This window comes from Malaya genurostris, chromosome 2, assembly GCF_030247185.1.
Source record: "Malaya genurostris strain Urasoe2022 chromosome 2, Malgen_1.1, whole genome shotgun sequence".
NCBI lineage: Eukaryota > Metazoa > Arthropoda > Insecta > Diptera > Culicidae > Malaya > Malaya genurostris.
Window position 1 is genome coordinate 323,074,706 of NC_080571.1, and position 24,436 is coordinate 323,099,141.

The 24,436-nt window shown below is 37.2% G+C and overlaps 5 protein-coding genes across 6 annotated transcripts in view; 3 read left to right on the forward strand and 2 right to left on the reverse strand.

Moving 5' to 3' along the window:
• LOC131431349 (NADPH oxidase 5) overlaps positions 1-11,833 on the forward strand; it is a 179,678-nt gene extending 167,845 nt beyond the window's left edge. The window contains exons 12-16 of the mRNA XM_058597003.1: positions 3,408-3,601; positions 3,773-3,894; positions 3,958-4,770; positions 4,828-5,605; positions 11,392-11,833. Of these exons, the coding sequence (XP_058452986.1) occupies positions 3,408-3,601; positions 3,773-3,894; positions 3,958-4,770; positions 4,828-5,605; positions 11,392-11,589 (2,105 nt within the window). The 3' untranslated portion in view covers positions 11,590-11,833. The remainder of the gene's footprint in view (positions 1-3,407; positions 3,602-3,772; positions 3,895-3,957; positions 4,771-4,827; positions 5,606-11,391) is intronic.
• On the reverse strand, positions 11,829-12,514 carry LOC131431351 (uncharacterized). The gene is made up of 2 exons (XM_058597006.1): positions 12,379-12,514; positions 11,829-12,254 (listed from the first exon to the last, which is right to left on the reverse strand). The coding sequence occupies exon 2, from the start codon at positions 12,238-12,240 to the stop codon at positions 11,875-11,877; it is 366 nt and encodes a 121-aa protein (XP_058452989.1). The 5' UTR covers positions 12,241-12,254; positions 12,379-12,514; the 3' UTR covers positions 11,829-11,874.
• A 3,416-nt stretch (positions 12,515-15,930) lies between these two features.
• LOC131431353 (zinc finger protein 737-like) lies at positions 15,931-18,095 on the forward strand. 2 transcript variants are annotated; one of them, XM_058597008.1, is made up of 2 exons: positions 15,931-16,360; positions 16,415-18,095. In XM_058597008.1, exons 1-2 carry the CDS (start codon positions 16,291-16,293, stop codon positions 18,067-18,069), a joined length of 1,725 nt encoding a protein of 574 aa, XP_058452991.1. In that variant the 5' UTR covers positions 15,931-16,290; the 3' UTR covers positions 18,070-18,095. The 2 variants fall into 2 exon arrangements, with proteins under 2 accessions (XP_058452991.1, XP_058452992.1); XM_058597009.1 differs by having other exon boundaries at positions 16,418-18,095.
• Positions 18,096-20,334, reverse strand: LOC131431352 (zinc finger protein 723-like). Its single transcript, XM_058597007.1, has 3 exons — positions 20,127-20,334; positions 19,124-20,064; positions 18,096-19,070 (listed from the first exon to the last, which is right to left on the reverse strand). Exons 1-3 carry the CDS (start codon positions 20,167-20,169, stop codon positions 18,300-18,302), a joined length of 1,755 nt encoding a protein of 584 aa, XP_058452990.1. The 5' UTR covers positions 20,170-20,334; the 3' UTR covers positions 18,096-18,299.
• A 3,125-nt stretch (positions 20,335-23,459) lies between these two features.
• On the forward strand, positions 23,460-24,433 carry LOC131431354 (uncharacterized). Its single transcript, XM_058597010.1, has 2 exons — positions 23,460-24,015; positions 24,075-24,433. Exons 1-2 carry the CDS (start codon positions 23,557-23,559, stop codon positions 24,405-24,407), a joined length of 792 nt encoding a protein of 263 aa, XP_058452993.1. The 5' UTR covers positions 23,460-23,556; the 3' UTR covers positions 24,408-24,433.
• Positions 24,434-24,436: the final 3 nt, after the last annotated feature.

Sequence of the window (24,436 nt, forward strand, 5' to 3'; positions counted from 1 at the left end):
TTTAACATCACTGTTAAATTTTAAATTCATTATAATATTATTTGCAAATTGTCATCCGATTTGGAATGCTTCAAAAAGTGATGAAGTCGAATTCATTCGGATGATCATTTGAAAAAGTTTATCTTGTAGGTAGATCATTTTATTTTCAGTTATGTCGCCTAAATCGACTTCATTTAAAGAAGCGAATGGCATTGAAGGAATATTGGTAGGTAGACTGCCATTAGAACTGCCATTAGAAGAAGATGATTTGGCCGATCTACCTATTAATAAATTGTTTTGGTTAGAAGATGAACTGCAAGGCGTTCCTGTGTTTTGATTATTTACATCAGAAGAATTAAGTGGTAGATTTCTACCTGTTACACTAGCGTAACTGACGTTAGAAGAAGATGATGACGAGGTCGATCTACCTGTCAATAAATTGTTTTCGTTAGAAGACAAATTGGAAGGCGTACCTGTTTTTTGTTTTAAATTCGAAGAAATAAGTGCCTTAGAATAATTAGGCGTGGCATTTGTAACGGTTTTTTGATTTTCAGGTATGTTCTGTACATTTAAGGTCGTTGATTTGACTTGTTGTCTGAGCGAACGAGCGTTAAAAATTTTTTCCCTGACAGGACATTTCAAATAGTTGGATTTATGATTTCCATCGCAATTTGAACATGAAAATTTATCAGTGGTTTCATTCATTGGACAAACGTCTTTCGAATGCGATCTACCACAATTCAAGCACCGTATATCCATATGACAATTTTTGGTTCCATGGCCGAAGTTTTGGCAACGACGACATTGCGTTAAGTTTGCAATATGATTATGCCGTTTATAATGCTCCCAATGAATTTTAATGTGGGAAATGAAACGTACTTTTTCTAAAGTTTTCAAATTGTTTACATCACTTCGATTGAAGTGTATTAGGTAAAGTTCATGGGAAATTCCAGAGCGTGGTTTAGAAGTACCATTCGCTTTTTTTTTTCATAAGTATTACTGGGGAAGGGGTAAAACCAAGCAATTCTTTTAGTTGATTTTTAATTTCATCAGTACTTTGATCATTTGATAAGCCTTTCAAAACAGCCTTGAAGGGTCGGTCTGATTTTATATCATATGAATAAAATTTATGAAGTTTCTCGGACAAATATCGAATAAGACGTTCGAAATCTTCCAATCCATCCACCAAGACTCGACATTCTCCTCTTCGTCCGATTTGAAATGAGACTTTTACTTCCGGGAGAAAAGTAGAAAGCTCAGTACGGAATGCTTTGAAGTCGGAAATCATCACCGTCACTGGTGGCATAGATTGTTGTTTCTTCCCAGAACGACAAGCGTCCATTTTGGGAATTTTTGAAGAATTTTCTTCTATGTCGCTACAATCGGATTAAGGAAGAATCTCTTAAATATTTTTAGACAGCATAGACTCAACGGAAGGGAAATCCGCCCGTTGTCTTTTATTTTTACATTCAGATTCTATAAGATAGTGAATGTTATTAGAAACATGTTGAATAACAAATTGTGATTTATTCCGTATTGAATTATTTTTAGCCCTAGGCTTGTTGCCTTTCCGGTTGGATGCAGGCATTTTTGAAATGAATGAAATTTTAAATTAAATAACTAGGCTAAATTAGTCTTCGATTAGACTCCTAGTTTGGAAAAGTCATGATAAAGACTGATTTTGTGGAAGTCTTAATAAAGACTGATTAGTTCGAAGAATAGTTCTTTGAATAGCAAGCCTTAAAAAAGGCTGATTAATTTCTTAGTCTTGCAAAAGACTGATTATATTAAAATATCACTGTTTGTGTAGCCTTGAGAAAGGCTGACTAATTGTTAGTCTTTAAAAAGACTGTTAGTGATTCAGGTAGCCTTGGAAAATACTGAAGCCTTGAATCAATGAAACTCTAGGTAGCCAGAAAAAATTTCCAGGAGCCAAGAGCTATACGCGTGCAGTGCGAACGACTGTTCAACACCGACTGCCGATTAAACTTTTAATACTTCAGAAAGGCTTGGCACTGATGTCATTGACAGTCATACCAACCTAGAAAAAAAATATTTTTACGAATAAAGTTTTCGCGCGAAATATAATTGAAAAGTCCTTTGACTTTTTGCCCACAGTAGTACATATTTAAAATCGATTCTCGAGCTCGGCAAATTGAAATGCTGAATCTGATCTGACACAACATTTTACTGATTGTTTTTCCTAAGCTTCGTAAGGAGAAGTGGTGATTAGTGCGCACCTAGGATTTTTTTTAAATCACTAACACGTCTACGTAAACGTGCTTTACAATAACATTGAATGAACAATTACAATTATTATGTTGCTTCCGAGTGTTTATGCCCACATACACCATTATTTTCTTGAAAGATTATGAAAAACACTTTCCATTTTCTTAATTTTACTCGAAGCTGCTCAAAACAAAACAAATTTGCTCATGACAACAATAAACATCATCGCACTTGTACACGCCGAAACAAAAAGACGGGTGGGTAATGTTACAGACATAACTGGATGATGTGAATGAGAATAAAACTGACGTGCTTCTTCACTTCTCTTCCGAATATAGATAATCGTTCGTATTAGTAGATTGTATGAATTTAGCAACTTGTACTGCTTTGCTTTCATAAATCTAATGGTGAATCTATACTAATATATAACTTATCGACGACAAACGTATTCTACCATACAATTGAATAACATGGAACAAATACAGTCGCATAACCCTTTAGGAATATTTTAGTGGTTCTAAATCGACTTGCAAAATTTATCCAATGTTGACCCAGACCAGACAGATAAACTGCTACAGTTGTAATTAGATTTTACAAGTAGACGTCAACGTAGAGGGCCAACCATTTCTAGCAGAAAATTTCGCATGTCAGTTATTAACGGTTTTACATTTATAGTGCCTTTTCTGTTTAGTTTCTTCTTTCATTGGATGTATTTATGAAGAGCAATTGAGCTGCTAAAAACTATATATAACCTCATATATTAATAAATCTTTTGGTAATCTCACCGAAAGTGAAATCTTCGTCAGCTCTGATTACTCCAACTAGCTGCCTATCTGCATCTGTATATTATATGTAATTATAAGTTCTACCTTCACCTCTGAACTCTCGAGGAATATCCAATATAACTCATGTACACAAATGCTCATATAATTGTAGTATCGACACTAATCCACAGACAAATACCGTCAATTTCAGTTAACTCTAAGTACCCTTTCTTTATATTTCTTTTTAATCAAAACCGATCCTGCTCGAATGATCATCCGCCTGCCTGCTTGTGCACCGTAAACACACGTACCTCTTCCACTATTCTTCGATCTACTGTACTTCCTACTTTTCCTGCTTCAATTTCCTCGATCCGGACATGCACCGATTGGTCTGTAAATATGAACATACTCCTGTATATACTAACTAACAAACAGCAACGATCGTGGTCAACGATCCGGTTATAAACGCAAAGAACTTCACCACGGCAGAATGGCTATTCACCACCCGGCCTGGTCTATTCGGTCTAGTAGGCGGCTGTGCGAACCCGACCGGAATCGCCTTGGTATTCATCCTACTGGTCATGTTCATCTGCTCGCAGCCGTTCGTCCGACGTGGAGGCAGCTTCGAAGTATACCAATCTGCAAAACAAAAACTCATCTAGCATCTAGATAAAAGTTCTCGGCAACTGTCTAACCATAACACTAACATTTTTTCTCTCTTCTTTGATTCTATTTTTCCGGTTTAATTCGGCAACCGTTCGTTACGCTTTGAATTCGTTTCTTTTTCCTCGAATCACCAGGTATTCTATTGGACCCATCTGCTGTACATCCCCTTCTGGATACTGGTGCTATTTCATGGTCCGAACTTCTGGAAGTGGTTCATCGTACCCGGGGCCATCTATCTAGTGGAACGAACCGTTAGGTAAGCATGTTTTTGCAAGAGCACAACCCTCAAGAACATCACGTAATAAATCATTCACCAAAGATTAGTTTGGATGCGAACACAACATGGCAAAACGTACATCTCATCCGGGCTGCTGCTGCCATCTAAGGTAACTCATCTGGTCATAAAGCGGCCACTCCATTTCTGCTTTCGACCAGGCGACTATGTCTTCGTCAACATTCCCGTCATTGCCAAGTACGAGTGGCATCCGTTTACTTTGAGTAGTGCTCCCGAACAGGAGGACTACATTTGGTTGCACATCCGAGGAGTAGGTGAATGGACAAATCGCTTGCATGGCTTCTTCGAGAAAGAACAAGAACGATTACACAACGGAGAAATTCCGGCGGTCATTGCCGGTTGCTCGACCAACCCGTGTTCTTCGACTAGCGTGGTCGTACAGGAGAAGCCCAAGGAGTTACCTATAAAGTTTTCAGCAGGCATACCCAAAAGCGCTAGTGTCGATTCTCCGTTGGCCAAGATTACGGAAAATACTTTCGAAAAACCTCTAATAAATAAACGTGCTCCTCCCGGAACGTCCAAGCTAGCAATGGAAAGCTATACCGCTCCCACGCCTAATGCGGCACCGAAATTCGACAGGCAACTCTCGGAAAACAAAGCGATCAAAAAGATTCAAGCTACACTTCAGCGAACATTCTCCAGGAAGGATCAGTTACGAGGCAATGGTTTCACTAATGACGGTTTCACCGGCGACGATGAACAGGACGAACCCAAACGAAAGGTAACTCCAGAGCATAATCTGCATAAACTGCTTTTTCAGCAGAAGGTTCCATTGGAAAAATCACTTTCCATGCCAGACATTCAGAATAAAGTGAAGAAACGAGAACGAATGATGGTGTAAGTAAAGGAATTCTATTTCATTTCTCATATCAAATGATAGCATTATCGTTTTAGGCTTCGCGAGTACATGCGCTCGGAGTCGGAAAGATCGTTCGATGAGGTTCAGATTCGCAAAGCTCGTCTGCAGTCCTTGGGTCTGGCTTATCTGAGCCCACAGAATAAATCACTGGCTCAAAGTTTCCGCTATATGCGCAACAAACCCACAATCATTGCCTTCAAAACTCCCAGTTTGGAAAACTGCGAACCACGCGATTCAACCAACTCCATGGTAGTGTCTCCCGGATTATTCACCCAGAAGGAAGCAGAAGAAGGGAAAATTCTTCATCGAAACGGGCATTCGCCCCAGGACAAGCCCGGCGCTACCGACGAAGACAAACTGCAGCGACCGGTTAACTATCCGGTGGGGAAACCACTAGAAATATACATAGATGGTCCCTATGGAGCACCCTCAAGTCACATTTTCCAGGCACAGCATGCCATCCTGATAGCGACGGGCATCGGTGTAACACCATTTGCCTCTATCCTGCAGTCTATCATGCATCGGTACTGGAAAGCACGACACTGCTGTCCACGTTGCAGTTTCGAGTGGTCCAGCGAAATTCCTCCCACCATCATGAACCTCCGGAAGGTCGACTTTTTCTGGATCAACCGAGATCAGCGATCGTTCGAGTGGTTTGTGAATTTACTATCACAGCTGGAGATCGAACAAGCGGAACTGGGCGGTGCGATGGAACGGTTTTTGGAAATGCACATGTACATCACCAGTGCTTTGCAGAAAACCGACATGAAAGCGGTCGGACTGCAGCTAGCACTGGATCTGCTACATCAGAAGGTCAGTATGTTTGCTCGGGTTTTCTTCGCTTCGATATCTACGCTTTTGCTGTAGACGTAGATGACTGTTTTAGCCGTTCAAAAATAGGATTCTTGAAAGAAATTAGATGTTATAAATAATTAAGGATCAAAAATTGATCAAACAACTTTATTTATCAGCGAACTGTCAAGCCTTCCTTTCGACTGCTTTCATCAAGCACAATCATCAAGTCATTTTTCGATGCCGGCATCTTAGAGCCTTTAAACTTATATTATTAAATTAGTCAAGTCATTTTTCTAGCCGAAGAACCTACTTGGAGAATATTTTGCTATTGGACGTAACTCCACTCGGCAAAAATCCGATTCTAGAAATGAGCAAAACGAGTCATGATTCAATGAAAATAATATATTTTCATGTTATCATTAAAACTTCTCGGATCATGATCCATTTGGACTGATTTCACTTTCGAGTATAATTTTAGTCGTGTTTCTGCTACCGTTTCTTACCTAGGTTTTTTACCGTCACTGCTAACCTCAATCGGATGAACATTTTTTGACAGTTCAGCGGTACTGTTTGTAAACAGACTTTTTTTTGTTTGTCTTGTGACAAATTTGATGAGACCATTTACGGTCCATATCGCCTAAATAAAGTATTAAAACATTTGTTCATGATTGTATTTTTGAGATTTATTAAATAAAAGTGACTAGTTACAATGTGATTGTTTAAGATGTGTTATTACATTTTTGTTTAAGCTTGTTTATAAACAGTACCGCTGAACTGTCAAGGATGAATGCTTGTTCATTTGTGACGTCACGATAAAAAATGGTAATTTTTGCAACATAAATTTAAGCGTTATGTTTTAAAATATGAAAATTTCAAATATGAATTAAATGGAATGTACATCTGAACATTAAACGGAATGTACAGTGAAAAGCACGACGAACTTCTTTTAATCAAAATCATAAACAATTAAAATAACATGGTTTTGAAAAACGACGACGCCTAAAATAACTTGCGTTAATTGCTCCAGTTTTAATTTTGTGTTTCAAAAATTAAACACTTAAACGAACTCCATGAAAAAAACACGTTTGAATCAAACCTCCTCAAAAGTATGTCCAACTCTTGTGAATACCACGGATTGATTTTTCCTTTTATATTTTCAAAACATCGCATGCAAAATCGTCTTATTTAAAATAGTGTTGTTATATCTATGAAACAAATTAATCAAAGTGGTTGAACAAAAAACTACAAGTATCAGCCCCATGGGGTTGTTCGAGCCATTGATGTGGAACAAGGCAACCAAAATTTCAAATGATCTACAATCAAACGCAGTTTAATTAATCTTCACACTTTTGACCCCGCAATTGCACGAGAGTCTGCTTAGATTGATCTTGATTAGGAACCAACACCGAACTTTGTTTGTCTTGATTTGTATTTGTTTTATAGCCGACGAAATTAAACCAATATCCCAAATGTATGCAATTATATCTTTGTACATACTTGCGATGCAGATTTCGATATTTCTGTATGAAATGATGAATGTAACAATCAGAGGTTCTCTTTGTTTACTTTCTCTCTCGATTATTGCGAAACAGTCCTGCTTTTTTGGGTAATTTCTTCAGTGCAGATTTAAAGATGATAGCTTTAGTTATTATTATCGGTAAATAATTGGAGTGAAGGATTGCTAACAGTACCGTAATAATCGAAAGAGAAAGTAAACAGAGAAAATCTCTCATTGTTGCATTCGTCGTTTTGAACATTTCATACAGATTTAATCTTCTCTTCGCCAAGCTTGATTTCAAGTTTTGTATGCAAGCATATATTTTATAGCGTTAAGAGCAAATTCAACAGCTGCAAGATTCATATGGGTGGTCTATAATGAAACTGAAACTGAAACAAACGTATCCCCAGCAAGCCGTTTTAGTTTTATTTATTCGAACAGTTCTACTGTCAAATTTAAAACTGGTATACGCTGCCGTTCTATTTTTTCTATATTTGAAACACAGATAAAACGCTGCTGGGGCTGCCTGTTTATTTTGTTATAAATTCTAGAAGAAAATTTTAAAACTATCATAAATTATGCATCTAGAACTAGAACACTCCTGAATATGCCCTAAGTTTCTCTACTATTCTGCTATTTCGGTTGAAGCGACAAACTTTTTCTCATTATCAATGGAGTTCATCTTATATAAATTAGAAATTAATCTTAAGCACTCAAAATTTATCCTAGGGTAGTTGTCAATTTCTCAGGCGAAACGACATAACATGGAATTTCATCCGAGCTTGCATGACACAAGATCAGAGCATACCAATTAAAGCTTCTAATCGTTTCATGGCACTTTTTGTCTTGCTGTTTAGCAACAACCTACCTCTAGCATGCTACGCGTAGGACTGAAACGTTAGCTATAATTTAGCTTATATTTATAGGTTCGCGTGCTTCCAACAGCTTCGCTTTTGCATCAATTGACCAATCAGAGCGATGCTTTCCCCTTTGATATATCGTTTATTCCTTCAAAACCGTCGTCTATGGCAGGGAAATCCGATATGCCGGAGATTTTTAGCAGACAAAATAGGGCACTGCTTGCTACTAATCAAAATTTCAATCATTTATTATTGAAAATAGGTGGCTTGATACACTCAAATCTAAGCTTAGAAACATTTCCAATCAAAAAATACAAAACATACTGAGCTGTAAGTGTTTAAAACCTGACCACATTTCCACGTGTATTTTTCCTTGAGTTTCTGATTTGCACCCCTATATAGAAAATTAAGATGTGTTCCACATCAAAATTTTCTGATTTTCGTTAGATGGCGTTCCAAGATCCCAGTCCAAATTATTTTTCGGTTAACGTTAGCTCTTGGAATATATTTTTAACAAAAATGGTCACATCAAATACGTGGTAGGGTAACAGAGGTATTTTGGCCCACTTTAGGATTGATTTTATTTTGGCCCACTTTGTAAAAATATCCACAAAATGTTGTAATATCTTTGAAAAAACTTCCGCATTAGGTAATTTAATGTGATTAGCTTCAAATTGATGCAACATGGGTTACTTATCATCGACTAAATCCATAAAGTTTGTTAGGTGGGCCAAAATATATGAAGTGGCCAAAATACCTCTGTTACCCTAATACGTTCAGATATATTCATACAAAATGTAACGTTTATATTTGCCAAATGAAAAGCGGGGTCGTGCTCAGCCTGTTACGATTTCAATTTTCGGTTCATTATCTTTATATTGTCAGTTCTCTGTACGCCGGTAGGTAAAACAATTATGAAATGAATATGCCTCAGGATCAAGTAAACATTGTCAGTAGTTCTTGCTTTTCAATGTCTGCGTTTTGCCTTACCATTTTTTTTTTCATTAGGAAATCTATCACATCACTTGAGGCAGAGGGTTCAACGTGATATCCGGGTAGAAAATTGGAGTTACGAGCTTCGAAAGAAATACATTCCTCAAGTAACGAATTTTCGAACCATGATTTTGCTTAAAAAAATTATTGGTTTCATGATTTTCTAATCATGACAGCAGTAACGGATTTCTTTCCGTGTATGTAAATGACACTCTTCAAACCACAGAAACAGATGGCCTACTGCACTTGGGATATTTTTTGCGAAATTATGTCGTTTTCGCTTAATGCCAAACCTAGCCCAGTTTCCACCCTAACTGCTGTCAAACCGTTTGTTTGAAACTAGTTTCGAACCTAGTTTCAACTTTGTTGGACTGAAAACCGAATCAGTTTCGAACCCGGTTTTTATATCAGTTTTGCTCAGATCCCCGTTGCTTAGTGCGAAATTAACACAGATTTGTTAAAATTGTTTGTTTGATGATATTTTTTCTCATTATTAATCGAGTTCATCTTATTTAAATAACAAAATAACCTTAGGCTCTCAAAATTTACCCTTGGAAATTTCTAAGACGAAAACAACATAACATAGCATTTCATCCAAACTCGCACGACACCTAAGATCGAAGCAAACTAATTAAATATAAAAACGGTTATGTGCCCTAGCACAAAATTTAGCTAACCCCTAAATGAAACTAATTAAAGCTTCAAATCGTTTTATAGCACTTTGTTTGATACTTGCTGTCTAGCAGCAACCTTCCTATGGCATGTATCATGTGAGACTGAAACTATAGGATAAATTTGCTCATATTTATAGATTCGCGTGACTTCCGGTGAAACCCTCAACGAGTGAGCTCATTTTATCGTGTAAGTACGGTGAAAATTTGAGTATTTCGCGAGAAAGCAAGCATGTTATCCGTATTTTGACGACTCGACGTTGTCACGCAGCGAGGTTTTCACTTGTAGTCCAGTGAAAAGAAAGTCCATTGGACCAAAATTATCTGGTAATATAGCCTAAGGTAATGTGGCATCAATCGGTGTCATCTCTTTGAACTTCTAATTTGCATCCTAATATAGAAAACAATGATGTGTTCTGCATCAAAAAATCAAATTTCCGTAGTTTTTTCCGTAGGTCCGTAGAAAATCTTCGAACCCGCAGATATACGGAGATTTCCGTACATCGCTGCTTTCAAGTTGATAGTTTAGCTCGTTTTTCAAACTCGATACATGATTGTAGTTGACACTTCCAGCTTGTATGCCACATCTCATAAGGAAAGGTTGGGATTCAGTTAGTAACAACTGGCCACTCTTTTCGTTTTCCCCTCTTCTTCGTTGACGACCAGTGTTTGCCGAACACTTTTATCGCGTTGATAAGACTTAATGTCACCAATTTCAGCACTTTCACCGACTTGGCGTGCGAGTAGTTCGGATTTTCGTGATGCCCGAGCAAAAAATTGAGCGTGGCTTCTCTTGTTTCTAAGCCATTTTCACAACTTAAGAGCTAATTTTTTAAATCAAACGGTACAACGGTACAGCAAAACAAAGTTCTATTTACTATGTACGGGAAATCAAAAATTCGGATACGCGATTGCTCAGCACGCTGGAGATTCTCCGTATGTAACGATGAGTCTAACTGCCTTTCTGACAAGAGATGCAATCTTATAGTTTTTGTAGTCGTTTCTATCTTCACACTTGCTGTAGCACTTCGTGTCCTCCTTAACGACATGACCGTTGGGCAACTTGACCGCGATTATGCGGGCTACTTCCCTAAATACGAGGCGTACCACCATACCTTAGAATCGATATTGCCAAGCCTGTGTCTACTACAGCACACAAACGAACCATTTGCCCTTAATCCCAAAGGCGTGATAGTTGAAGCTGAGTTTATCTTTGAGCATCACTCCAAGCTGCCTCAGCGATCTCCTGGAGCGTTATAACGAAAGTTCTGCGGGATGTCGTGAAACAGATGTTCGTAAAAATGTACAGTAAGAATGATTACGTGTTTCAACAGGGCGGATAGTGAATTCGATCCAAAATTGACCTTCCAGTTCACCAGATGATGAACCATTAGATGTTTTTTGTGTTTAGTAAATTGGACAGACTTGGATTCAGCTCGAATATTCAGTGAGTGTCAATCAGTAAACTAACAGCTTTTAAGGCTCTAACCAAAAACTTACCCCACCTTTGACAATACTTCACTTTTTGAATTATTATTAAAACCGTACATGCACACTGTATGACACCGGACCACACAAGGTTTGATACCAGGGCCTTACATCCGGAACAATTGACCAAGACTAGTCATAAAACCAATGATAATAGGCAACCTTAAATACCATCAGCACCTAATTATATTCGATATTTCGTTTGCGGAAAATCATGAAAACTCTATCTCTTGGTAGATTTTTGCGAATAACATTTTTCTCTTATCACCATACTCAATCTGCATTACTTTTCAGGAAAAACGTGACCTAATAACCGGGCTAAAAACGCGTACCAACGCCGGCCGGCCGAACTGGGACAAAGTGTTCAAGCAAATACAGGATCAGAAGAAAGGCAAAGTGACCGTTTTCTACTGCGGACCCCCGCAACTGGCTAAAACACTACGTTATAAGTGCGACCAGTTTGGCTTCCAGTTTCGCAAAGAAGTTTTCTAAAGTCCTTTCCGGCGCACAAACAGACATGCACACCCACAAACACGTTATCCTCATATTGATTTACATTGTTCACCCATAAAATGTTATGCAAATCGTTCAGATGCCGATTCACCAACTGTAAATTACTGACTTTATACTACCTGACCTAATCAGTGCTGTATGTAGAGCAATAAAGTGATTTAATTTATTGAGCTATCCTTAGTTGCGTGTTATTTCGAATTAAAAAAACAATAATCAAATACAAGTATACGAGAAGATTTATTAAACTAATTCCGAAATTGATTCCTATTTGTCTTGAGTCTGGTTTGGAAATTGCTTCAGTACCTTGTTCAACTGTTTGTAGTTGAGATCCTTACCGGGAACCAGAATTCCTTTACTAGAAGTTTCTTTTTTGGAGGCTTTTTTATCGATGTACACTTTGTAACACTTTTTGAAACTGGACACTTCCTTTGGGCAAAGCCGTTCGTCGAATTCGTTTGCTTTAAGACACGAGAACATAACGGCCATCTCTTGCAGGCATGCAACATCGCTTCCCTTGTCCGTTTTTCCACTGACCTGATTTTTGAGTCGTAGAGGTAAGATTTCCTGGAATGGTACGGCGTTCTCATTTTGAGGTACCCGAGCCTTCAACAACGCTGAAGCAATCCGCATTCTGAACTGTGAAACTGGGATACGAGAAAAACAAGCGAAATAATTACTATTCGCATACAATAATACCGAAATATGTCATTTATTCCACCTTGCATTACATTGTCGATGAACTTAAGTTCATCAGAAAGCAGAAATTACCTTAATATTGCTTCGAAATTCAATAAAATCCCGGCAGGTGTATTAGATAATAATATTGTTGAATGTTGACAATTTATGCATACACGGTGCCAGACAATTACTGACTTCAGATTCTGCTTACCCAACGAAGAAATCACATACACGAAGACAGAAAAGCACTGAATAGTTCGACGACGATGAGACGGTACCGGAAACTTTTGATTTTTTCTACAAATCAAGTAAACCTAGAATTTCAACTGTACGGACACACTGACAGCGCTACATGAATAAAAAATATTGTAGAAAAACAATGCGATTTGCTGTTCCTTCCACAATTTTGCTTTGACCAATGAAAAATATTTTAATGTATTGTTATACACTGTTCAATTAATTGTGAACATGCTTTTTACAATAGAATGTATAGGTTGTTAAGTATCGTAACAATTCAGATCATAAATTTTTCTCATACATGTTTTCTTGGAAAACAATCAAATGTACAGTTTGCATATTATTTGAAACACCACGTGTACAATAAATTCAATTGTAAAATCGTCGAAACAATATATTGAATGGTTGGAAATGAAAACTATCTTGTCAAGATACAATAAAATGTATTGTAACCAATAGATTTAATTGTGAATCAATTGTTTATGATGTAAAATCAATGGTTTATTTTTTTACGGGTATGCTTGAGAATCTACTGTGGTCGAGTGAAATGGGGTCACTAGCAGATCAATTACACTACTATTATACAGGGTAATCTAGATGTATTTGGTTTATGCTTTCGGTCAGTAATGAGAATGTCATGTCCGGTGGAGCTCTCAACGTGTGAGCATTTTTGTTCGCGGACAGTGCATAGGTTTTTTGGTGCTGAAGTGGCTCCGTGTTGTGACGCTGCGAGATACCATCGGTAGTCAAAAACAATAAAGTCCATGTGACCATAAACGAAACCGATGGATGTAGGATCATTATAACCTTTCCAATCAAACTAAGAAATAAGAAGAAGAAACACTGAGAAGGTAATGAACATCAGCCTAGCCGCGTCACAATGATCGAAATAGATACTGTCACTTGCTTATACGCCCGTTAGAATAATTCGTCGAAAGTTGAAAATCCAGCATTATTTCTATTATTTAATTATTCATCTTTATTTGTAATTCTTGGCATTAAAATACCTACTCTTCACTTATGTAATCGCAGTCCAAAGCTGCCAATCATACCGATTTTTGTGGCAAAGTGTTGAATCGGGCAAAGTGTTGAATCAGGTAGTACATTTTTTGGTTCATTTTTGCGACAAATAAAGATTTAAAAAACTGGTTGGAGCTCTGCTACAGTTCCATAGCTTGCTATTGAATTTCATCGTGATCCAACTTCCGGTTCCGTACCGCGTAACTTCGGAAATCCGGGAAAAAACCCAAAACTAAAGAAAAAATGTTTTGATACCAAATGTCTTAGAAGTGCATGAAACGTCCAGATCTGGTGTAATATCGAAAAAACAGTTTTTATGAAAATCTACTTTGAGAATTAGAGACCGCGTAACTTCGGAAAACCGAAAAATGGAAGAAATTTTTTTTATGCCAATTGTCTTAGAAATGCACGCAAATTTTGTGCAATCTGAAAAACAAATTTTATTTTTGTTCAAATCGATTTTGAGACTTAGAGAATTTGAGACCGGAAATTCGTGTAGAAAACAACCGTAAAATGCAAAAAAAAGTTTGATACCAAATGTCTTAGAAATGCATGGAACGTCCAGGAGTAATCTAAAAAAATTTTTTGTGAAAATCGAATTTTGAGACTTGAAAAATCATTTTTTTTTTTCATATCGAATGTTTTAGAACCGCATGAAACGTCCAGATCTGGTATAATCTGAACATTTTATTTTGAAAAGTATCGAAAATTTTCTAAGTGTCAAAGAGTTAACTTCCAAAAATATTCCGGGATAACACCAAGTTTTATGCAATTCTAAGACAAAACAAAAGAGCTGCGTAATATGGGAAATCCGCGTAACTTCGGAAATCCGAATAAAATAAATCGCGTAACTTCAGAAATCTGCGTTAAAAAAAGCCGCTATAAAAAACGGCGTAAAAAAGACCCCAGTATAATTACCCCTTAATTACATATGAAAAAAAATTAAAAAAGTGCACTCGATATTTTAAAAGATTAATCAACCAAATACAAATAATAATACCCCGGTCGGATAGTCAATGTTTGGTTCCCAAAATGATCAATTAAGCCCAGTCCATCTTTTTGTTTCGTTCTAACAACTGCGGATTTGCAGAAAGTGTTAATTCTGGCAACGTTAGCTGGTCGTTGCTATAGGTTTTAATTCATTTGTTTGAAGAGTAATAAAAATGTAATAAAAACAAAAACAGTTTCGTAAATGAATGTTCCATACGATTCACGAACTCCGAGTGGTATTTAATGTCTCTAAAGAAACCTGGTAAACAAACGCAATATAACTTACGGTGTATAAAATCAATATGATTTCCATTGCTCATTCTAGAAAAATTACTTGTGAATTGGACTCAATACACTGCGAATGTCAGAGGAACGGAAGTCGCTTCAATGTCATAGAAATTATATAAGAGAGCTGGAATACTATGATTATGCGGATTCGAGAAAAAATTGATGCAACATTTGAGAAGACAAGTAAGTTTAGAATGAATCAGTAAATTTTCAACGTCCTAGACTGACACATTTCTGAACTATCTTGATAATATTTCGATTCTTAGCAGTTATTGTCATATATTGAAACTCTGAACTTGAATTCTTATATGAAATTATATAACCAAAAATTCTTTAATCTTTTTTACATGATGCCACATATTTATCTCTCGAAAAATAACAAAAAAAATCACAAGTTGATAATGTGAATCTAATAAATAAATTGTTATTTTCAAGCATAGCAAATACAGGTTTTATTTAGGCTGTGAACCATTTCGCGGTTAGTTTTAACTTTTGGTTAAAATCTGACACTCGAGCGGTTAATTTGATGTTGTCAAAAATAACCCTGCTCGAGAGCATGGTTATTTTTGACAGATCGATAGTTATTTTCCGACACTAAAAAAAATCTTGCAATGAAAATTCTAATATTAATACTTTAGTTGAAATTATTTCCAGTGGAAAATAAACCCGAATAACTTTCCGTCCGTCAAACTTTGAAATGGGCCACAGTTTTAGTTAAATTTAACTACTCGACACGAAATAACCACTCAAGTGTCAGATTTTAACCAAAAGGTAAAATTAACCGCGAAATGGTTCACAGCCTTAGAGTAGATTCATAGGTTTTGTTTAGAGTAGAACTAATCTTTTGTACGAATTTGATTCATGATAAATGTAAACTAAATACTTTTAATAATCAGTTTTTCTAGTTCAACGTACTTAATTGATCCACCTTACTCAAAAATGACTCGTAGTGTGTTGTAAAATAGTATAGAATTATAAAGAGTATTGAAATAAAATGAAATGATTATTTTGAAAATATAAGAACAAAAGTAAACACTTTGTACATAAGAACAAATCAAGTGCCGTTTTCCGAGTTTCTAAATTTCAACAAGTGATGATATTCAAAATCAACGAAGAAACGAGTATACTAGAGTATGCTCGAACTTGTTTGTTTATGAAAACATGAGTTAATGAGGAAGGAATCCATACAGGCTTTTTTTAATTCACAAACTTTTTTGTCTGAAGGCTATTCAAATTTTTCAAACTGGCATCGCTGCACGGTACAGCAATATGTGAATCAACCCTAAAAGTTTTACATTTCCTGGCATCTGTTTGTTGGTTTGTTTACATGAGATTTCCAAATTCCAAAATATAATCGTTTTGTGCTGTCCTAGATCGGTCCATCGTATTTTAAAATAAAATCAAAGCTGTTTTATTTAAGTTGAAAATATATTTAACTAAAAAAAGGTTAATTACTTATTAATAAAAATGTCCTTTAGTGCGGAAACATTAAGTATTGAAGAAGATCCTGAATTTCTAGATGAATATTCATCACACGGTAGACAACATGTTCCAACACCATAAATATACATTAATTTCGTATTCTTTTCAGCAGTACCATGTCCCCCATCGGCGTTGATTGCCAGGGACAAATTCTGTCGATTGTGCCTAAAAAAATCTAGCACATTTCTGCTTCCGCTAATAGCGAAACTCGAACTTGTAAGCGTCATGGAAATGCTAGTTGATGTGACCGGAATCGAGATCGAAGTGAATCCACTGTATCCAACGAAAGTGTGCTCAAACTGCATGACGAAGTTGGACTATGCCTACTCAGTACGACAGGAATTCTTGAACAGCTCGGAACTGCTGTTGAAATTAGCCGTTGAAAATCGACTTCCGGCTTATTATGCTCAATTTGACGACGAAGTTTCGCTTGATCCGGGTTTCAGGGATGAAATAGCATTATCCAATCATGGAAATGAAAATGATAAACAAGAAAATTTGACGCTTTCTACAAGTAGAGACGAGCTAACCGAAAATGGAGAGGAATTGACGGTGTTGGATCGTCAAGTTAGTTTAGAAACAATCACAGAAATTAGGGATAAAGAACACTGCAGCGCATCGGAAAATATTGCTCAGGAAATAGAAAACGAAAAATTTGTTTACTCATGGAAGGAATTAATAAAACCGAAACGAAAGAAAAAAGATAAACCGAAAAATCCACTGACTGGAATAAAACGTAAAGCGAAAGCGGATGCTAAGTTACTTGATCAATTTCCGCAGACTACCTGCTACATTTGCGACACGGCACATCAGACATTACAGCAACGGGATGAACATCTTAACAGTCACATTGGAATGGTTCCCCATAGATGTGAAACTTGCAGTACGGAAGCAGAGCCAGTTATTTCGAAAAGTGTGGTGACATTAAATCGGCATCGGTTGATGCACCGTTTACCTCACAAATGCGAGTTCTGCTACCGGCGGTTTATCTCCAGTGGCAGCCAGTACACACACGTTTGGAGTATGCATATGGGCGACACTGAAGTCCTGACCTGCGATTACTGTGGCAAAGGATTTAATCAAAAGCGCTCCTTCCAGGCACACGTCCGTCGACACCGGTACAAAGCGAATGGGAAATATAAGTGCAACGTCTGTGAGGAAACGTGCGGTTCGAGTTTGCTTCTGATCCGACATAAACGTAAACATACTGGGGAGAAAAATTTCTCTTGTCCCTACTGTTCCAAATCGTTCAGCAGGGCGTGCAATCTTCTGACACACAAGCGAATCCACACCGACGAGCGGTGCCACAAGTGTCCGGACTGTGAATCTACCTTTCGAAATATTGTTACCCTGCGAAAGCACCGGGAACGGTTTCATCAAGGTAAAAATCCCACCTCGAAGATCGATCGGAATCCGTATGTGACCCTGGCAGATGGCCGGAAGCAATTTATTTGCAAGTACGACGGATGTTCGTACACGGCTTATAGCAGCACGTCTATTTCACGTCACAAAGCGCGCCACTCGAAACGGTACGCGTGTGGAGAATGTGGCAAAAGGTTTGCAGAACCGAATCTCGTTCGTCGACATCAGGATTCGATGCATAATGAGAAACTGGCGGACAAAGCTTCGAAGCAAATGATGGCGATCCAGCCCGTATCGGAGATTCAGGTAATCGAAAAACCTCTGAAGCTCGAACCGGACTATGAAGTGGAGATTGTAGACGAAATCGGGGAAACGGTGGAAGTTATTTACACACAAACGTAAAATAAAAATGAATATGGCACAGTGAATTTTTTTTTTGTTGTTTACGTCCGATTGATGTCGGCTGTAGGAGTTAAAAAAAAAGTGAATAACATTCAGTCATGCATATATAGATCTTTAAAAGTAATCAGGTTAATGCTATATATGTTAAAACTATTTCAATATAATTATTTCTCACAGAGGAACCATTTGGTATTACACACCCTCTGCACGAGACCTAAACTGAACATTTCTCATATGCAAAGGTCTTCCTCAAAGTAGTCATAATCTTCCACTATCAGATCACTTCCGTTTCCATACTCTAACGACTCATGTTTGGTGCGGACGTGCTTGTTCAGTTCTCCGTTTGTTTTGTACCGATTGCCGCACAGCGAACACCCATAGGAACGGTCCTCGGAGTGCGTCAACATGTGCGCCGTTAGATAGCGTGGCCTCGTAAAGGACTTCCCACACAGCTCACAACTGTACGCTTCGGCTCCCCGATGAATTGCCATGTGTTCCTTGTAGCTGAACATACGCCGAAAACGCTTGGGACAGACATCGCATTTGAACGGTTTCTCACCGGTGTGCAGTTTCTCGTGCACCCTCAGCTGATTGGCGAACGCAAAACGCTTTCCACAGCTTGCACATTTGTACTGTTGCAGATGTTTGGCTCGTTTGTGCACGTACATGGCCCCGTAAGTTTCGGCTGTGTAGTTGCAACCATCGAATGGACACGTACTGCTTTTCAAAATAGGAGCTTTTTTATCCCGATAGCTAACCAGACCGATTTTCTTGTTACGAAACTTTACTAGACACGTACCCTCATCGACATGCTTCTGAAGTTGCTCGGATGTATCGCAATAAAATTTACAACATCCGCAGCGATACTTTCCCTTCTCATGCAGTATACGATGCGCTCGCATATCATGTCCATCTTGACCCACATGCCCACATAAATGGCAGCATAAATTTTGCTCATGGATTGCAGCGTGTCGTGTCAGACGATCCTTCGTACCAAATGCCTGAAATTGGAATATTTACTAGACTAAGCTATACCAAACGTCTTTCAACATACCTTGTGACAAGTTGAACATTTAAAGGACCCCTTCAGCACATGGTCATGTCGTTTAACGTGATTCTGAAACGTCTTCCGAACCTTAAATGTTTTCGAACACTGAGTACAAACGAACAGACCGCACTCATTTGGAACAGCTTGCCTATTCTGTTGACGTTTATTTGCCTGTTCAAACAGGGTCGGGTCCTGACTGTCACCAGAATCTTCGCAGATGAAATTAACCATCTCTTGCGAATCGTTTTCTACGTATTTCTCGCAAACTGAAGATGATTCGTGTTCAGATTCTATCCATTCTTCTTGGTCTAATTTATTAATTGTGAAGGACAGCAGATCATAACCGGAATTAACATCCGAAACGTCGTTAGGTAAAGTTTGAGGGGTCTCTTTCGCCGATTCCAGCTGCTCAATTACATCCAATGTATCATTCTTATCTTTGACCAATTCTTCCTCATCATTGATTTCCTCCACTATCATATCCAAAGATTCGGAGAGAGAACTGTCAGTCTCGATGATATCGTCCAACTGCGGTGAAGAAATTTTCTCTATCACTTTGGGCGTCGTCTCCTCGATTAAATCATCCTTCTGCTCCTGTATCACAGGTAGCAACTTGAGAATGACCTCTTCGGAGTATTTTTCTTGAAGGGCGTCTTCCGACTGCTGGAAACGTTCCAATTCCTCCAACAGCAATCCTTTCCAACAAAAACTTCTCAATCGTTCCTCCTGTTTACGAAACTCTTGAGCGATACTGTAGGCCAAATCCAGTTTGTTTAGGCATCGTTCGCAGACGACTCTCGGTAATGGCTCCAGAACATTAATCAATGTCCCAGAAACCTTCCACAACATTTCGGGTATCATGATTCCATTGAACTCACTCGTCAGCGGCAATAGCACGGCTTTTCTCATTAAACAGAGCCGACAAAAGTCGTCAAACTGTAATTTCGCTGGAAAACCAATGTTAATTTCATACAAACATAACATTTAAATATGTGTAATTGCAACTAACCAGTTTGCTCTGCCTGATTCGCTATTGATGATTCCAGCTCCATAATTATAGGAACAACAAGGAAAAAATACCTGATATACAATAAACACTTCAAACTTTTACCAATTTGAAGACCTATTTAGTTACATCTTTCGAACTAATTGTACAAGACAAATCTTTAAAAAATATAGAATATTCTCCAAAACAATTTCCAGAACAAAAACGAATTATTGGTTCTATAGAATACATAGAATATATCACTACATAGTCAGAGATGCCAGTTTATTTATATTCAATACATTTAATTTTAAGATTGCCATTGCCCTCCTCTTGAATTTCGTAAGTTTAGTTGAGTCAGAAAAGATCAATGCAATTTAAAATTAGAAAAAAAAGTGTGTTACCGGAGGCCTGCAAACCCCACTGAAAGTGTATAATAATCTACAGGTGTAAAATAAGAAATCTGTAATATGGCGTTCTTCATAAGAAAGTTTCCCGAATAAAAAATATTGTAGAAAAACAATACGATTTGCTGTTACACAACCTGCCACAATTTTGCTTTGACCATTGAAAAATATTTTAATGTATTGTTATACACTATTTAATCAATTGTGAAAATGCTTTTTACAATAAAATGTATAGGTTGTTAAGTATCGTAACAATTCAAATCATGAAGTTTTCTCATACATGTGTTCTTGGAAAACAATCAAATGTACAGTTTGCATATTGTCTGCAACACCACGTGTACAATAAATTCAATTGTAGAATCGTAGGAACAATATATTGAATCGTTGGAAATTTAAAAAAATCTTGTCAAGATACAATAAAATGTATTGTAACCCATATGTCTAATTGTGAATCAATTGTTTATGCTATAAAATCAATGGTTTATTTTTTTACGGGTTTTATTTAAAGAAAAATATGCAAACCTCGCATCCCTGTACATATCCAGAAAATGACAACAGCTGGCAACGATGGTAAATGGACGGGTGTAGAAATTTTCCTACATGGATAAAAATCGACACGTTGGACTTTGCCGCATTTGATACAACACCTGATTTGCTAGCCCGTAAAAAAATAAACCATTGATTTTACATCATAAACAATTGATTCACAATTAAATCTTTTGGTTACAATACATTTTATTGTATCTTGACAAGATAGTTTTCATTTCCAACCATTCAATATATTGTTTCGACGATTCTACAATTGAATTTATTGTACACGTGGTGTTTCAAACAATATGCAAACTGTTCATTTGATTGTTTTCCAAGAAAACATGTATGAGAAAATTTTATGATTTGAATTGTTACGATACTTAACAACCTATACAATCTATTGTAAAAAGCATGTTCACAATTAATTGAATAGTGTATAACAATACATTAAAATAGTTTTCAATGGTCAAAGCAAAATTGTGGAAGGTTTTGTAACAGCAAATCGTATCGTTTTTCTACAATATTTTTTTATTCGGGCACCTTCGCGTATTTTTTGCACGTGCGTAACGGAAACTACCATAACTTAAGCCATACTTTGCATAAAACTAATTCACAGACTAACAGACATGACAGTATGAGAAAATTCTCATAAAAATAATGTTTCGTGATGCACTAGTTCCACCTATATTGTACTGCGCGAACTATTTACTATCGGTACCGATCAACTGCTTGCAGGGATGCCTGATTTCATCATATTTGAAATCGAATCGTCACAATAAATTATTGGATTACGTTGATAATTCATTTAACTTTTTTAGCGATGTTGGAAGGTAACCATTTATTTTTCTCAACGCTGTTCATCTAGACTATTTTTGATTGTGTTGGTAAATTTCACCCGGCAGACAAGTGAATATTGTAACAAAACGGGTTCGATTTTGTATTGCGTTGGAGGATGAGAGTTAGGTGAAAATCTGTTTATTGTTTTGGCAATATGCATTATATCTGTATCCTGCATGAAATTCGCATAGCCGTATACAAATCAATACACTACAGGTAATTCTGTATGAATGGCAACTCTGTTGGTAAATGAAAAAAATAAACACAGTCTAGATGACAGACAGGATGTTTTTTGTACGATAACGTGGCGCCATCATGACATATGCGAGTACTGTCCCAACTTAAGGAATATTCGAAATGACCGTTAAAATGATTAAAGAAACTAATTTGAGTGTCCTGTCTGTTAGTCTGTGATTAAGTTATAGAGAGGAACCCCCAAATTGGGTAGAATGTTTAAGTACATTGTACATTAGGTTGTTTTGCGGTTCCGTGTAGCAAAGTTCACTGTGTACCATATGTTATGTAGACTATCATGCAATATATGATGTAAAATGGTTCTATCAAATGATAAATAGAAAATGACAGTTCAACTGACGTCGCTCGAAATCGTCGCTGCGCTGAACTGTCCAGCGAATTGCAGATTTGTGCTGTAGCGACAATACATCGTGAATTATTATTATTATTATTATTAAATCGTTTATTTCTCCCCAACGTTAACATAGTTGCGGTTGTTCGTCGAAATACATCGTAAGTTGGTTCAACAATCGATGAATGTTTCGTCTTTGATTTCAATTCATCACACTAAGATTTGATTCCATTGCTTGGTAATTTTTTTATAAGAATTAACCGATGTTTCGGTACATTTTACAAAAATTATGCAAATTTTTACCGGACGATCAAATACGCAAGTTTTCATGAAAAAGTTCTGAAAATAATTTTATAACTCATTCAGTTAATCTGAATAATCGCCGAGTACGGTAAAAATCATACTGTCGGTATGGTAAAATTATTTTCCAAATACCGAACTTCTGTAATTACTGATTGTCGTGAAAACTAACTATCAAACAGTTATTAAAATTGTATTATGGTTGTTTGTTGATTTTTTTCGGCGAGAATTAAAACACTGTACTCAACTTTTTCGTACGCCCATCGTCGGGCGCATACAACATATATTTTTCGTCATATAACAGTCACAAGAAAAGCAAACAATCGACGGCACACATACTACTCACCATCTGCCATTTTTACTATTCTAATACTGTCGAAACTTAACCACCAGTCCATTGTATGTATAGTGTAGTATGTTCTACACTATTTCTGGACGTTGACTCGCCTCGTGTATTTTTATGTGAAACATTTCTGCTGTTACTCTGCTCTCCTGGTTCTCGATTCAGTTGAAAACTCCATTTGATTCAACCTAAATCTTTGGTATGGAACAAGCAATTTTTGATTTTTACTTAAAAATATTTCGAATTGGGAATCAACCACAAAATTAGTCGTTTAAACCTAGGCACATTCCTTTCCGTGTTGCTATAAACAAGAACTTTTTGCACCTTCTATGTTACGTCATGTACCAAACCAACGTGTTGAATTTTCGCACTCTCCTTTTCGTAAATATTTACTATTCTGAACGTGATAACCGGAGCTACTTGGTGTTTAGTTATTTTTAATTAATTGAAATGGTTAAAGTTAAACGTAAACAAAATGATCAGAAAATTCAGCCGGAAGTAGACGACAGTGGCTCCGATTATGATGTGGAACGAAATTTCAAACCAATATCTACAGTGAAAACAGCAAAGGAGGAATTCCCACTGCCAAAGAAACTGCGGAAAAGCGTGAACAAAAAAGGCAATGGTGACTCTGATAGTGAATCGGAAGAGCAAACGAGCAGCAGCGAAGACAGCGATGATGATGTAAACTTGCCAACATTGACCAAATCACAATTGGAAGATATTCTGCGAACGGTTAAAAGTAACAAACGGCTGGTGTTGAACGTTTCAAACGTGAACTTTTCCACCGCTAAGGAGGAAATCGAGGAGCACTTCCGGAAAGCAGGTCGGGTGAAAAGTGTTCGCATCCCAAAGCGAAGGGCATCAGGCTTCGCATTCGTTGAGATGCTTGATTCTGACGGATTTCAGGTATGGTATATCATGATAGGTTTCCGATAATTCGGAATGCTTATTTCAATCGATTTCAGAAAGCATTCCTTCTGGACGGTAGCTATCTCGATGGCCGGCAGATTCGGGTTCGCCTGTCCGAAAGTGGGAAGAAAAAATCTCACCAGAAGATTTTACTGCTCGAAAAGAAAAATGCTGAGATTCGCAAGCTGAGGAAAAAAAATCGAACAAAACCGGAAGCGGTAGATGTGACGTTGTTTCCGAAGGTGCAACCCAAAGTGATCGAGAGGGATCCGATATTGGACAAGACAAAAACCAAGCCTTACACTAAAAAACAGATAAAAGTTCACAACAAACGAGTTTCGATGAAGGCCAAATTTAGTAATCTGGCCAAAAAAGGAATAAAAGTTTAAATCAATAAATACACTGTAATATCTAATGA

What these genes read in the sequence shown, in the direction of transcription:
- LOC131431351 (XM_058597006.1), bottom strand. Translation starts at nt 12,240, where the DNA reads ATGCGGATTGCTTCAGCGTTGTTGAAGGCTCGGGTACCTCAAAATGAG.
- LOC131431353 (XM_058597008.1), top strand. Translation starts at nt 16,291, where the DNA reads ATGTCCTTTAGTGCGGAAACATTAAGTATTGAAGAAGATCCTGAATTT. An exon ending in AGATGAATATTCATCACACG is followed by an intron (nt 16,361 to 16,414) that starts GTAGACAACATG and finishes TATTCTTTTCAG; the next exon opens with CAGTACCATGTCCCCCATCG.
- LOC131431352 (XM_058597007.1), bottom strand. Translation starts at nt 20,169, where the DNA reads ATGGAGCTGGAATCATCAATAGCGAATCAGGCAGAGCAAACTG. An exon ending in GAATCAGGCAGAGCAAACTG is followed by an intron (nt 20,065 to 20,126) that starts GTTAGTTGCAAT and finishes TTGGTTTTCCAG; the next exon opens with CGAAATTACAGTTTGACGAC. An exon ending in AATGTTCAACTTGTCACAAG is followed by an intron (nt 19,071 to 19,123) that starts GTATGTTGAAAG and finishes TTCCAATTTCAG; the next exon opens with GCATTTGGTACGAAGGATCG.
- LOC131431354 (XM_058597010.1), top strand. Translation starts at nt 23,557, where the DNA reads ATGGTTAAAGTTAAACGTAAACAAAATGATCAGAAAATTCAGCCGGAA. An exon ending in TTGATTCTGACGGATTTCAG is followed by an intron (nt 24,016 to 24,074) that starts GTATGGTATATC and finishes AATCGATTTCAG; the next exon opens with AAAGCATTCCTTCTGGACGG.